The 14,868-nt window shown below is 47.1% G+C and overlaps 1 protein-coding gene across 2 annotated transcripts in view; it reads right to left on the bottom strand.

The window, feature by feature from the left end:
- DHX38 (DEAH-box helicase 38) overlaps nucleotides 1–14,868 on the bottom strand; it is a 61,804-nt gene that overhangs the window by 21,265 nt on the left and 25,671 nt on the right. For both annotated transcript variants that reach the window (XM_040409347.1, XM_040409346.1), the window contains exons 12-14: nucleotides 6,306–6,443; nucleotides 5,841–6,213; nucleotides 5,613–5,753 (exon numbers count right to left, since the gene is read on the bottom strand). In XM_040409347.1, the coding sequence (XP_040265281.1) occupies nucleotides 5,613–5,753; nucleotides 5,841–6,213; nucleotides 6,306–6,443 (652 nt within the window). The remainder of the gene's footprint in view (nucleotides 1–5,612; nucleotides 5,754–5,840; nucleotides 6,214–6,305; nucleotides 6,444–14,868) is intronic.

The raw sequence follows: 14,868 nt of genomic DNA, 5'->3' as shown, positions 1-14,868 counted from the left end.
TTAGCAGAATACTTTGCGTCATATTTCAAACACAAAAATTGTAAAAATCCAAGATAGCGTCACCCAACAGTCTCCAAAACTGCTCTACACAACTACTCGGTGGTAAATTGAGGTATGTAGGAAGAGCACAATCACTGAGGAAAAGCTCTAAATCACACCTCACCAACTGTGTCCTTGACCCCATCCCACCTCATCCCTATAGTTATCCCTGTCCTAACCCCCCTCTTCAACCTATCACTAACCACTGTCATGTTCCCTCCCCTTTTAAACATGCTACCCATAACACCTAGGGTTGTCACAATACCAAAATTTTGATTTGATATTCGATACCACGCAAAAAAAATAAAAACACCAAAAAAGCCGCGCGCATTCCGCATTTTATGGAACGTTAATCCATACGTTAAACCGTCCCGTAATCGAACAGTCCGGTCCTATTTTTTGGGGTGACAAAAAAAATAAGAAAATGGCGAATCACACATTTTTTTTTTCCCCCCCTGTTACGGCATTCACTGCATAGGAGATTTTTTTTATGTTTTAATAGTTCGCACTTTTTTTGGACATGGACGTTTATTTATGGTTTATATATTTTATCTGTAAAATTGGGAAAGAGGGTGATTTATACTTAATATTTTGTTGGGGTTATATTTTTTTTTTAAACTCGTTTTATTGAACGAATCATTAGAAAGATACAGATCATGTTATACATGAAGGTCAATGAGACATTCAAATGCAAAATAAACAATAACAGTACCATATTCATGCTGGCATCAGTTGCAATAAGTTACATTTCACAGTTGTAATGAATGTACAGAGCAATCGTGACGGACAGGACACATGTTTACAGTTTGTACACAAGCATTTTACCCTAACACTGCATTAAGATTATCTGAAAATCTAGGAGCTGAATACATTGTATGTATGGATGAACACCAAGATCCCCACACTTTATTGAACTTCTGGGGGCACCCACGATTCTTAAATACAATGTTCTCATAAGACACCACATTATTCACCAGTATTTTCCATTGGTTAATAGAAGGTCGTCTATCACCCATCCAGCGAATCGCAATAGCCTTTCGTGCGAGAAATAATGTTTCTTTTAGGAATATTCTATCATGATGGGGGTATACTTCCTCATCCAGAATACCAAACAAGCATATCTGTGGCGTCAATGCCACAGAAGGGCGCGTGAGTGTGTTAAGGAAATTTATAATATCAGACCAAAATTTTTGTATATATGGACATTCCCATATAAGGTGCCAGAAATTTGCCCCCTCCGCATCACATCTGTGACATCTAGAGTGCGACAGTTTGCCTATCCTTTGTAGCCGCACGGGTGATAGATAACTTTGGTGAACAATACATAACTGTATAAATTTATTATTAATAGATGGGGAAACCAATGCAGAGGATTCTAGTATATCATTAATTTCCTCATTAGTAATACCTGGCATTAATGTTTCCCATTTAGATAATACCGAAAGAGGGGCTCCATGCATTTTAGTATTCAGCAGGTGGGTGTAGAGAGCAGAGATGAATCCCTTGGGACCTTGGGAGCGTATGACACCAATCAGTGGGTAATCAGAAATAGATATTATAGTGTTTCCAAAGTGAGTGTTGGGGTTATATTTAAACTTTTTTTTCCCCCCTTAGGGGCTAGAACCTGGGATCTTTTAACCCTTTGTCCTATTCACCCCAATAGAGGTCTATCAGGGTGAATAGGACTTCACACTGTCCCTGCTGCCCTGTGCATAGTACACACAGCAGCAGGGAGATTACCATGGCAGCCAGGGCTTCAGTAGCGTCCTGGCTGCCATGGTAACAGATCGGAGCCCCAGGATTTCACTGCTGGGGCTCCAATCACAACTGCCACTGCACCACCAATGAAGAGGAGGGGACCCTGTGGCCACTGCCACCAATGATTATAATACTGGGGGGGTTGTCGGGGGCACACTGCGCCACCAATGTTTTTAATACTTGACAGGGAGGCGGACATACTGTGCCACCAATAAAGATAATGAACATATAATACAACTACAGGAGTTTGGGTGTCTGTTATGTGATTCTGCCGCCGGCACCCGCCTTCTGTAGTTGTATTAAACATTAATTATCTTCATTGGTGGCGCAGTGGCCACAGTCCCTCCCCACCTCCACCCCTCTCTCCTGTCATTAATGGCAGCGGCGCAGGAGAGACTGCTTCCTTCTTCCCTGTGCTGCTGAGGAGAACATGGAGCGTGCTGAGAGCAGCAGGTGCCATGTTCTGTGATACTAGGCTGCGCTACTTTATCTGTAAAAGGAAAATCCCGGTATCTAATCGATACCAGTACAAAAGTATCGATTGGGTATCAATAATTCGATACCCGGCGCAACCCTAATACCACCAATAGTCGAAAAACTCTCCCTGGACCCATCCTCTTTATCCAGCTATCACCCTATCTCACTACTCCAATTCACATCAAAACTCCTAGAACAATATGTCCATCTTGATCTGTCTGCCCACCTCATCTCTCTCAATCTTTGATCCGCTACAATCTCTCCACTAAACCACCCTAACCAGCTAAACGTCATTACTTTGTTATTGTCTATGTTGACTTGTCCTCCACCTTCGACACGCTCAGCCACTCTGTGCTACTACAAACCCTCTCATCCTTCGTGTTAGATTTAACCCTCTCCTGGCACCTTACCACCAGAACCTTCAGCCTTTTCCATTCATACACCACCTCTTCGTTGTGCCCGCTCTCTGTTGGTGACCCTCAAGGCTCTGTCCTGGGTCCCCTACTTTTCTCCATTAATACATTTGGCCTGGGGGAGGTCAGACTCCATGGCTTCCGATACCACCTCTATACCGATGACACACAAATCTATCTCTCTGTCCCAGTTGCGACTTTCCTTCTATCCTGAATCCCAGTGTGTTTGTCAGCTACATCTACAACACACTGCAACCCATCAGCAGTGCTAATGCTTGCATACTATAGTAAAAAGTGCTGGCCTAACTGGTGGCTGGGACCATGGGAGTAAAAAAAGAGGGTTAAGCAGCACTCCAGATCCCGATATAGGGACAGTTGCCAATAGAAACCTAGATAGGTCGGTGCTCGCGGATGGGGATCCTGGCTGGGGGTCCCATTTCTTCTTTATCTGGGACCATGGGAACATACGCCGGTGCTTTTTTCTATAGTGTGCAGGCACAGCCACTGCTGATTGATTGCAGGGTGGTCATAACCATGGAAACAAGCAGTGTATAATGTGATGGGAAAATGAATCCAGCCAGCAAAGGAAGCAATACGGACAAAAACAATACATTAGTAAGTGCCTTGTATTAACTTTCTCTACTAAAAAGTTTTATTTGCCGAAGTGACACAACCCCTTTAAAGCCTCACATCCAAACCACCCATCCACGCCCTCGTAATACCCCCCTGGACAACTGCAACTTCGTCCTCTGTGGCTTCCCATCCAGCACTCTCGCACCCCTCCAATCTATCCTCAACTTTTCTGCCCGAATAATCCACCTCTCCTTTCTCCTCTACCTCTCCCCTCTGCCAATCTCTTCACTGGCTCCCCACTACCAATCAATTTCAGTTTAAAATACTGACAACTACATATAGGGCCATCCACAACCTGTCCCCTCCTTACATCTCTGAACTGCTTTCTCGATACATCACACACGTAACCGCCGATCCTTATAGGACCTCCTTTGTGCTCCTCATCTGGTCGTCATACAGTCGATAAAAGTTTTTTTCACGTGCATCCCCAGTAAAGGAATAAGGTGTAGTAATTTGACAACACATCATTGTCGACATCCAACTAAAGTGGCCACAGACTTAATTATCATAAAATTAATTGCATTGCTGAAGACTGGCGGCAGCAATTGTGGGTTAATTGTGGCGTGATCACTGCTGTGCCAGAAATAGAGACCAGAGTGAAAACACTGGAAAGACAAGCCAGTGGACAGGTGAGTAAGGCTAGTTTCACACTAGCGGCACCCTTCTCCGGCAGGTGAACAGCCTGCTGGATCCGTGCTGCTGCTAGTGCACGCATGCCGCCGGAGGTCTGCTCCAGCCCCACTGACTATAACATGTCATGTCGTCGTTTTATTCTGGCAGCCTCTCTGGATGTTTGCCGTGCTGCCGCCGGAACTCCGGCCGGCCCCCATTATAGTCAATGGGGCCGGAGCGGACCTCCGGCGGCGCGTGCGCACTAGCGGCAGCATGGATCCGGCAGGCTGTTCACCTGCCGGAACAGCCTGCCGGAGAAGGCTGTCGCTAGTGTGAAACTAGCCTTAGGCTTATTTTATTATTTTTGAACATTCCTGCCTTTACCTACATTTTTAAAGGTGTAAAAAAATAAATAAATTTTAAATTAAAAAGGTTTTCCGGTACAAATTCCTGCAGCATGGACCCTGAAACAGAAGATTCATACTTACCTGCTCCACACCACTTCTGTTCCCGACACCATTTACAACGGGCAGGCTATGAGCATGGTGATTTGCTGCTCGTGGCCACATCACTGCTAAAGCCAGTCACTGGCTGGAACAGCACATGTGACCATGCCTACAACGAGTCGGGTCTAAACAGTGCCGGGACCGGAAGATGGAGAGAGCAGACGGAGTGTGGAGCAGGTAATTATAAATCTTATGTTTCAGGGGCATTGCTGTGGGAACTTGTTAAATATTTTATTTTTATTTTTTACCAGAAAACCCCTTTAAAGGGATTCTGTCACCTCTTTTTACCCTATAGAGATGTGGAAATGCACGGCTAGATCGCCGCTAGCATGTCCGCAATATACCTGTCCTATATCTCAGTGGTTTTATTGAGTGTAAAAAATGATTTTATATATATGTAAATCAGCCTGGTAAGGAGCCCAAGGGGCTGCACTAACCGTTCTGGAGCCCAGCACCGCCTGGATCGACAAATCTCCTCCTTGCTCACGACATCAGATCGCCGTAATCTCGCAGTGCGCGAGCTCGTGCATGCGCAGTGCCGGCATTCGTGGATACAGGCGATGCTGGGTTCCTTCATAGGGGCGTGGCTGGGCTCCTTCACGGTTAGTGCAGCCCCTTGGGCTCCTTACCAGGCTGATTTACATTTATATAAGATCATTTCTTACACTCAATAAAACCACTCAGAGATATGGGACAGGTATATTGCGGACATGCTAGCGGCGATCTAGCCGTGCATGTCCGTATCTCTATAGGGTAAAAAGAGGTGACAGAATCCCTTTAAGTCTATGGTAAAACAATCAGTTGTAACCCATGAAAAACTGTTACACTGATTGGAACACCTCTGGTACATTTACACTTGGCAGACATTTCTATGAACATCACATATATCTGAATGAGGTTTGCAGAAATCCATGCTTCAGGAACCACATCATTTACATTTATGGCAAAGATTTTACAGTAATCACATTGTACAGTGCAATCGGCTTCTCCCCAGCCTGAGATGGCGGGTAACAGGCAACGTGCTCAGTAGAAACAATATAATGAGGTTGTGAAAGACGACAATAGTTCCTATTGCCATTGTTTTTTTTCTCATGTAAAGTCTATTCTTCATAGAGCCATAAGCCTTTCATGTCAGCAGTGAAGCCTGCTGGTAAAACACATTCTACCAACTTACCTTACTGAATAAAATGTCAACAGGGAATGTCCGTCCAGGAATATGGAAAATGGGAACGTTACCAAAGAAAGAGGCAAATTTTTCTGCGTCCATTGTAGCTGATGTAACTATCAGCTTCAGGTCAGACCTACGTGTGACAACCTGCAAGACAGACATAATTTATAGTTTACAGTGCATTGCTATTGACACATCACATTAAGATGGATGCAAATGTATACATATCGTCACCTCACGTAACAGCCCAAACAGCACGTCTGTGTTCAAAGAACGCTCATGAGCCTCATCCATGATGACCGCACTATAGTGATCAAGATCGGCCTCACGCAGAGATTCTCGGAGCAGGATACCGTCTGTCATGTACTTGATGAGTGTTTTCTCTGATGTGCAGTCCTCGAATCGAATGGCGTAGCCAACCTCCTCTCCTAGGCTCACTTCCATCTCTTCGCTCACTCGTTTTGCCACAGACATGGCTGCCACTCTACGTGGCTGTGTGCAGGCAATCATACCATAATCAGTGTACCCATCTTCGTGCAGATATTGAGTCAGCTGTGTTGTCTTTCCGCTGCCTGTTTCTCCCACAACTATGACAATACTGTTATCCCTGAGAGCAAAAAATAATAATTAAATTAAATAATAAGAATGAAAACCAGAAGATACAGACAAGACAGGCATTATCTAAAGCAAGAAAGTCACCTAATGATGGTAAGTAGATCCTGCTGGACAGCAAAAATGGGCAAGAATTGGCGCTGCTCCATGAGGCTCTTCTTCCGGGAAAACTCACTACTCGCTTCACTGCGCTCTCGCATGTGATCTGCAAACTTCTGTTCTGCCCTGCGAGTACAAAATAAAATATTAAACTAGCTCAATAAATCCATTCCTAACCAGACATCCATTTTTTAGTACATGCATCTTCAAAAGCCATAACCCTTTATTCCATTCTGTTATTTAAAGTGTAACGGTCATATCATAACTTTAGAATAAGCTGTCGTGTTGTTGTACATGAAGAATAACACAACTTCTGGCCATTATATGGACTTGTACCAGGCATTTTAGCAGTTTTTCCTTCTGCAATCTAAGGCCCCTTTCACACAAGCGAGTTTTCCGCACGGGTGCAATGTGTGACTTGAACGCATAGCACCCGCACTGAATTCTGAACCATTCATTTCAATGGGTCTGTGTACATGAGCATTTTTTTCACGCATCAGTTCTGCGTTGCGTGAAAAAAAAAAAAAGATTTTTGTGAACTCACCTGTAAAATCTCTTTCTCGCTTAGTTCATTAGGGGACACAGAACCGTGGGTATAGCTGTTTGCTGCCACTAGGAGGCGACACTAGGCTGAAAAGTGTTAGCTCCCCCTCCTGCAGGCTATACCCCCTCCAGCCTGGAGAGAGCATGTCAGTTTGTGCTCAAGCAGTAGGAGCAGTAGAAACATGTGCGAAGCAAAAGAGAACGCAACAAATGCCGGCGGGAGCAAACCCGAGCTGAATACCCGACCGGCAACCAAGTACCACCACCAACCACCATAATAATAATACTGGGTGGGTGCTGTGTCCCCCAATGAACTAAGCGAGAAATATTTTACAGGCGAGTTCAGAAAAATCTGGTTTTCTCGCTCATATCACTGGGTGACACAGGACCGTGGGACGTCCCATAGCAGTCCACGGGGAGGAAAAAAAAAAAAAAAAAACACAACACGCCCATGGAAAAAAAAAAAACTCGAGGATGCGTAATCTACTGCTGCCGGAAAGACCGTGTGGCCCGGAGCAGGAAACCACCTGGTAAAACTTAGTGAACGTGTGCCCGGAAGACCAAAACACTGCCTTATACAACTGTAAAACTGATGCATGGTGGAGATGATCCCAAGAAGCGCCGACCGCTGGTCGGGTGGGCCATAACTTCGGGAGCGGAATGCCTCAGCAACCATCAAACAGATCCACCTGGAAACGTACCCTTAGAGGCCGCCCAGCCTTTACAAGGACCTCCAGGAAAAAACAGGTAAGAGTCCGTACGGCGAAAAGAGCTAGTCATGGGCAAGCAAACCTCAGAGGCCAAATCACATGGCTGATGGAGAGCCAACTCTATAGAATGCAAGGGAGAAAGAAGGGAAAACCATGTTTGTGATGACGTGGAAGGCGGCGACTACCTTCAGCAAAAAAAAAAAAAAAGACTGAGGGCTATTAATGCCGAATGTGCTAATGATAGTAATTCTAAGATGTTGAAACGTACAGTCCTTGTTCACCTAGAAGGGGGAAATGAGGAAGAGATGGGAGACTATGCTTTGTTGATTAACACTACTTTGTCTTGCAGCTTGTGGGACTTGGAGATGTAGGTGACCCTAACCTACTTTTATTTTTGTATATGCTCTTATGGGATCTGTTACAAGAATACTTAGCTGGAATGTGAGGGGAATGGCGGATGCTACGAAAAGACACGGATTATTTTGTTACCTATCTAGATATCAGCCAGCAATAATATGCTTGCAAGAAACGCATATGACCAAACAATCTATACATGTTCTGCAAAAGCCGTGGTTGGGTTATTCGGTGCATTCCGTCTTCTCATCGCATTCCAGGGGGGTTAGTATCCTGGTCCATAAAAATATTAAGTTTGAATGCCTTAGGGTTATGTGTGGATGAGGAGGGAAGGTTTATAGGGGTGCATTGTGTGGTCCAAGGGTTGAGAATGGTCTTGGCGACGATCTATATACCCCCACCATTTTCCTCGGTACCTTTGAGAAAGCTTCTGGGTTTTATGGCAGAGTTTTCTGAGCTTCCAATGCTAATAGTGGGAGACTTTAATAACGTGCTCAATAGCTCACTTGATAGATGCCAGGTCACACCTAGTGATGGTAGTACTGGTGAGACTCCGTTCGCGAGATTACTGGGGGAAGTAGGTCTGACGGACGTATGGAGGGAGACCCACCCCTTGGACAGGAAGTACTCGTGTTGCTCCTCGACCTATGGCTCCCTGTCGCGTATAGATATGGGTTTGGTGAATGCTCCCATGCTTCCACTTGTACGGAACTCAGTATCTTGCCAGGACCTTATCGGACCACTCCATATTTAGTGTCGCCCTTGAAATTTCTGAGACAGCCAGACCGGGGGCAAAATACTGGCGCTTGAACGCTTTCTGGTTAACACTGATGGGAGATATGTCTGATACGCTTCAATCCCTTAGGGAGTATTTCCACATAAATGTGGGAACTGCATCTCCGATAGTTGTTTGGGAGGCGATGAAGGCCTTCCTCAGGGGCTCCCTAATTAAATCAGTCAGCCGGATCAAATCTAAATCTAGAGAGCTCGATTTACAAAAACATGCGAATATGAAGCTTGCGGAGGAAGCCTTTGTGCTGACCCCAACTATCCTAACAAGTAATGCTTTAAAAAAAAAAACACTCCTAAATCAGGCATGCCCAACTGCAGGCCAAAGAACCAATACCTTGGAGATCGGTGGAAGTAAAGCCGATGTGAGAATCACCGGCGGTGGGAAGCCTCGTCAGTGACCATATATTGGCAGTGTGGTAACTCTGCCTGAAGGGGCAAATGAACAGGACCAAGATGAGAGAAATACTCCTGCCGGATGGAGTGCGATGACGTCCAACGCCCCCACAGTACCCGAGAAACCCTGGTCACGTAGGAAAAAAATAGAGCTGGGATTCCAGAGCCGTACCACACATGGCTACTGGTCAGGTAGACAGAAGGGGGAGAACTATTCAGCCCGAGGAGGTACAAGAAATAGAAAGGGTGTTCCGTGCAGGAACTAAACCCCTACCAACGGCGCCAAGGCGTGACAGCTACCCTCTCTGCCCGGCGTGGGGAGACTCTTAGTCAACGCACGAAATGAGCAGTGAAAGGTATGACCACCATCAGACCGACATGACAAAGTCATTACTCATGTCTGAAGAAAGGTAGCACCGATGGCGTTACAGCATCAACTATTAGTACCCAAGTCCCGCTTAGAACGGCAACCTAGTGGTAGATGAGTGCCATAGGGACTAAGCTACCCAGTAGAGCGCACCTGAAGCGAGGTGCTGATCAGCTATAGCAATTATGCAATCGCAAACCCCTGTGTTGACGACAGAAGGACCACAGTTGTCAGATTAACGGCAATTCGCAATAGTGTAAATGAGTAAGAGGCTAGGGGTAAAGCCCATTCCCATCTGAGACTGGCGCTATATGGAAGTAGCCACAGAATCTAGTGGTAGTTCAATACTCCGCCTGAGGAGGAGGCCATACAAGGGGAGCCGCAAATCTAATTCTAACTCCATACTCCAGCAGAGGAGGAGGCCACAACGTAGAGGTCACCGATTCCAGTGTCAGAAGAATCCGTCACCTGACGAAGGAGCCGTGCAGTAGGAACCCTAGTATGTAGTGGTAACGCAAATACCCCTTATTTTTTTTTAAATCATTTTCATTTTTTATTGAAATAAACATCACATGAATATCATCAAGGAGTCCGTAGTTTTTTGTATAGTCGGTCATAAGTATATAAACTTACAAAAACATTGGTGTACGCAGACACCCTTGACAATTTATGGTAAATCAAAATCTATATGAATATTGCAGCATTTAGGTAGTTGAACCTTGTATAAAATAACACAATAACATCCTTTCCCCCCCCCCCCACCCTAACCCAACTTGAGCAGAGACATCCGTACCAGTATGTGTAAGAGTAGTTATACAATTGGACGGCAAGACAGTTCCGTCTATCTACAATAGGCCAGCCTTTTGAACATTATACAGTAACTATATGTTTCCCCTGTAGAGGGAGTGTAAGGAAGACATTTGTCCCCGTATACATTCTTGAACTAATGCCTGGGACGCTAGCTGTGCTGACTCAACCCACCCCTGCCATAAAGATAGAAACTTATTTGGACATTTTCGTTTAGAAAAAGGGAGTATACGCTAATCTCAAAGTTATATTCATCCTATTAATGAACTCTTGTTTTGTGAGCAGGGCCTCTCGTATCCAGTGTTTAGCTATTAGTACCCTAGCCTGGAACAGGAGTCTATGAATACAAAGGGAGTTCCTGTCTCCCAATCCCAGAGAGTCCAGTATCCCCAGTATACAAACCATAGGGTCATCAGGTAGACGTATCTGAGTGGCCATTGTTATAATATGTCTGACATCCTCCCAGTAGGATCGCAATCGTACACAGTTCCAAATCATATGGAGCAATGTCGCGTCCCCTTCCCCACATGTGGGACATTGAGTCAGAACGCACTCAAATTCTGAAGAGAAATTGTGGGGTTCTATATACTCGATGTATGAGATACAATTGTGCAAATACCCCTTATACAGTAGTAGCTACAGCATGCCCCGTCAGCGCAAAACTGAGGGGGAGGCCTGAGGACATCCAGTAGGAGCCATGGTACCGTACTGCCCCAGTTAAGTAGAGCTAACCTTAAACACTCCAACTGGGAAGGGCGATAAACAGGTGAAACCGCCCAAGCCAGAGCCAGGGCAGAACCCCTACCTGAGGGGGGCTGCCCCACTGCAGCAACTACGATCTCTAGGGTGAAAACCCTGCGGAAGAGAACGCGCTGTAGTAGCTAATCCAGAGTGCCAGCATAACCACCGATGGTGGACAGAGAATACAGAGTCAGTGCAACACTCGGCTCGCTGGATCGTAATCACAATATTCTGTGCAATGGCGTACGCACTAAATGTTGTCGAGGACCAATACCCTGACCGACCTGAACGGTGGAGGCCCATGGAAATAGGGGGTCTCTAGGACACATAAGTGTTGCTGGGTAACGCCCCTGAGAGGACAGAGGTCGATATTTGTGCCCCCAACCAGCACTGGAAGAAAAGAAAGATACAATGTGGGAGTAGCCATAGTATCCAGTGGCGGTGCCCATATGCCACTAGATGGAGTACAGGGCACCGACTCTTGCCACGCCCCACCTGTGAAGGAAGCCAAGGCAACTAGTGCCGTGGCGTAGTTGAATTTCAGCATCCAAAGATGCTTAGTTATTCTCCCGTTAGCGGACCACTTGTGGAAGGGGGAACGCAACAGGAAGCATGGTGGTGGCAAGGCGACTGATGAAATAGCATCCAGTGGTAGAGCAATACTCCGCTTAAGGAAGGGGGTAGCGCGACCGTCTGAACCATATCCAACGGTAGTGTAATTACCCCACCTATGGAAGGGGGTAATGCCTACGGCAAGCACAGCACTCAGTGGTAGTGCAGTTGCTCCACCTAAGAAGGGAGGTAACCCATACGGCAAGTACTGTATCCCGAGGTAGTGCAAGTATACCACCTATGGAAGGGGGTAATGCATACGGCAGGAACTGAATACAATGGTAGAGAAATTACGCAGTTTATGGAAGGGGATAATGCGTATGGCGAGTCCTGTACCCGGTGGGAGTGCAATTACTCCACCTAAGTAAGGGGGTAATGCATACGGTAAACACTGTAACCAGTGATAATGCCATAACGCCACCTGTGTAAGAGGCTAATGCATACTGACAGCACTGTACCCAGTGGAAATGCAATTCCGCCACTAATGGAAGGGGGGACGCCTACGGGCGGCACTGAAACCAGTTCTAGTGCAGTTAGTCCACGTATGGAAGGAGGTAATGCATAAGTTAAGTACTGTATCCGGTAGTAGTGCAAATACTCCGCCTAAGGAGAGGGGGAATGCATACGAGAAGTACTGCTGACTAACGTGGACGCAACCTTGGAAGATTGTACCGATTCCTGTCAGAGTCCGAGTGGCTGATCATGAATCCCCACCCCAGACCGAACCTCTTCAGGGAGGGAGGGTGCGTCCGAGCGTGACCCTAGGGAGGAAGGGTGGGGGTGCACAGAGGTGACCGAGGAGGAATATGTCCTGCTCTGGCCCGCTTGTGCGCAGTTTTACTTCTCAGAATCTTGCCCATGGCAGTTGCAGGCTGAGCCGGTGGGGATTTATCAACCAAACGACCCAGGGGGTGGAGCATTATCAACCAAACAGCCCCGGAGGGCGGATTGGGAAACTGTGAGAAATCCTCCACTGTCCAGAATAGGGCACGAGCCCAGTCTGGTACCACACAGTCAGGGTGATGTGGGCTGAGGGGGGCAGGACCTGTATGGGCGCACATTTTATTTTTTATGAAACTGTGATGCCCTAGCCTTAAGTGGACAAGAGGCAGGAAGGGGTTGAATTCTTCAATATTAAGGCCTGCAGATAGAAACCCCAGATAATCTGGCCAGGAAGGGTTAAAACTGCCTTGAGGCCCGGGGGCGGAGCTCAGCAGGCTCCTGGGGGACGGGGGACAGCTAGGCAGGAAGAATTAGGGTTAGGGAATTAAAATTGCGGCCGCAAAGCCGGGGCCTTAAGTTTTGGCGCACGGCCAACCGGGAAGCACTGCCGGTCGGCTGAAGCACAGTGGGACCTGGACCGATGCACGAATGCGCCCACCGGCCACGGGTGCCCATCTCGCGGGCCAGAAAGAAAACAGCGTGGGCCGGAGTAAAGGTAGGCCCGAAGTGAAGCCGGGACCTAAATTTTGCAGGGCCTGGCCGGCCAGGGAACGGAGGGAACCAAAGCGGCACTCGCAGGCACCCGGGTGTGCATACCGGCCACGGGTGCCCACCCCGCGGGCCGAATAAGTGCGGCGAGAACGGGGGGACCCGAAAAGGAGCGCGGAAAGCGCCCGCCTGCAGTTACCGGCCGCGGCAGCAAACCCCACAGGCCAGGAAGAATCGGAGGCCGCAGGGTCTAGGAAGCAAGTGGATAGGGGATCCAGGCCCTGCGTTTGCTTCCCTCAGACATGGACTCGCAGAGGCCCAAAACGGTAGTGGAGAGGGGGGGGGATGGTGCCGAGAATACTCACCCAATCCGGACTACTCACCCCATTTTCATCCTCTTCTCTTCACCCCTCCTCAGATCAGCAGGGTCACCTCTTCAGCAGCTGGCACCCGAAGTGGCACGAGACTGGAATGGCGCGGGAGGTCTTGCCGGATTCAGTGGAGCGAGGCTGCCCTGGTCCTCTTTCTTCTTGGGAGAGGTTGGGCGCTCCACGGGTAGACAGAGTGGCTAGTCTGATCAGACGGCCATGTCAGAGATCCTCTGATCAGACGGCCATGTCAGAGATCCTCTGATCAGACGGCCATGTCAGAGATCCTCTGATCAGACGGCCATGTCAGAGATCCTCTGATCAGACGGCCATGTCAGAGATCCTCTGATCAGACGGCCATGTCAGAGATCCTCTGATCAGACGGCCATGTCAGAGATCCTCTGATCAGACGGCCATGTCAGAGATCCTCTGATCAGACGGCCATGTCAGAGATCCTCTGATCAGACGGCCATGTCAGAGATCCTCTGATCAGACGGCCATAGAGAAGGTTTGGCGTCTTTCAGTGAACATTTTATTTTTACACCCAGGAAAAATAAAAAGTGTTTTTTTATTTTTTTTTAAATAAGGGTACTTTCACACTAGCGTTATTCTTTTCAGGCATAGAGTTCCGTCCTAGGGGCTCAATACCGGAAAAGAACTGATCAGTTTTATCCTAATGCATTCTGAATGGAGAGAAATCCGTTCAGGATGCATCAGGATGTCTTCAGTTCAGTCTTTTTGCCTTTTCAGGACGGAGATAATACCGCAGCGTGCTGCGGTTTTATTTCCGTCCCAAATTCCAGATTCGGAACACACAGCATTTTTTTCCCCATTAACATGCATTAAAGTTGGATCCGGCCCAAGTGTTCCGGCAAAACGGACCCAGCATTGCGGTCTGCGCATGCTCAAACCGCCCAAAAAATATGCTGGATCCGTTTTTTCTGGATGACACCGGAGAGACGTATCCGGCATTTCAATGCATTTGTCATACGGATCAGGATCCTGAGCAGTCTGACAAATGCCATCAGTTTGCATACGTCTTGACGGATCCTGGCAGGCAGTTCCGGCGATGGAACTGCCTGCCGGAATCCTCTGCAGCAAGTGTGAAAGTAGCCTTAGGCCTCTTTCACACGGGCGTTGCGGGAAAATGTGCGGGTGCGTTGCGGGAACACCCGTGATTTTTCCGCCCGAGTGCAAAACATTGTAATGCGTTTTGCACTCGCGTGAGAAAAATCACACATGTTTGGTACCCAAACCCGAACTTCTTCACAGAAGTTCGGGCTTGGGATCGGTGTTCTGTAAATAGTATTATTTTCCCTTATAACATGGTTATAAGGGAAAATAATAGCATTCTGAATACAGAATGCATAGTAAAACATCGCTGGAGGGGTTAAAAAAAAAAAAAAAAAAAAAGAATAATAATTTAACTCACC

The sequence above is a fragment of the Bufo bufo genome, chromosome 10 (assembly GCF_905171765.1).
Source record: "Bufo bufo chromosome 10, aBufBuf1.1, whole genome shotgun sequence".
In the NCBI taxonomy this organism is placed as follows: Eukaryota; Metazoa; Chordata; class Amphibia; order Anura; family Bufonidae; genus Bufo; species Bufo bufo.
The sequence above is the reverse complement of the archived record's forward strand: the minus strand, read 5'-3'. Positions and strand labels throughout refer to the sequence as shown.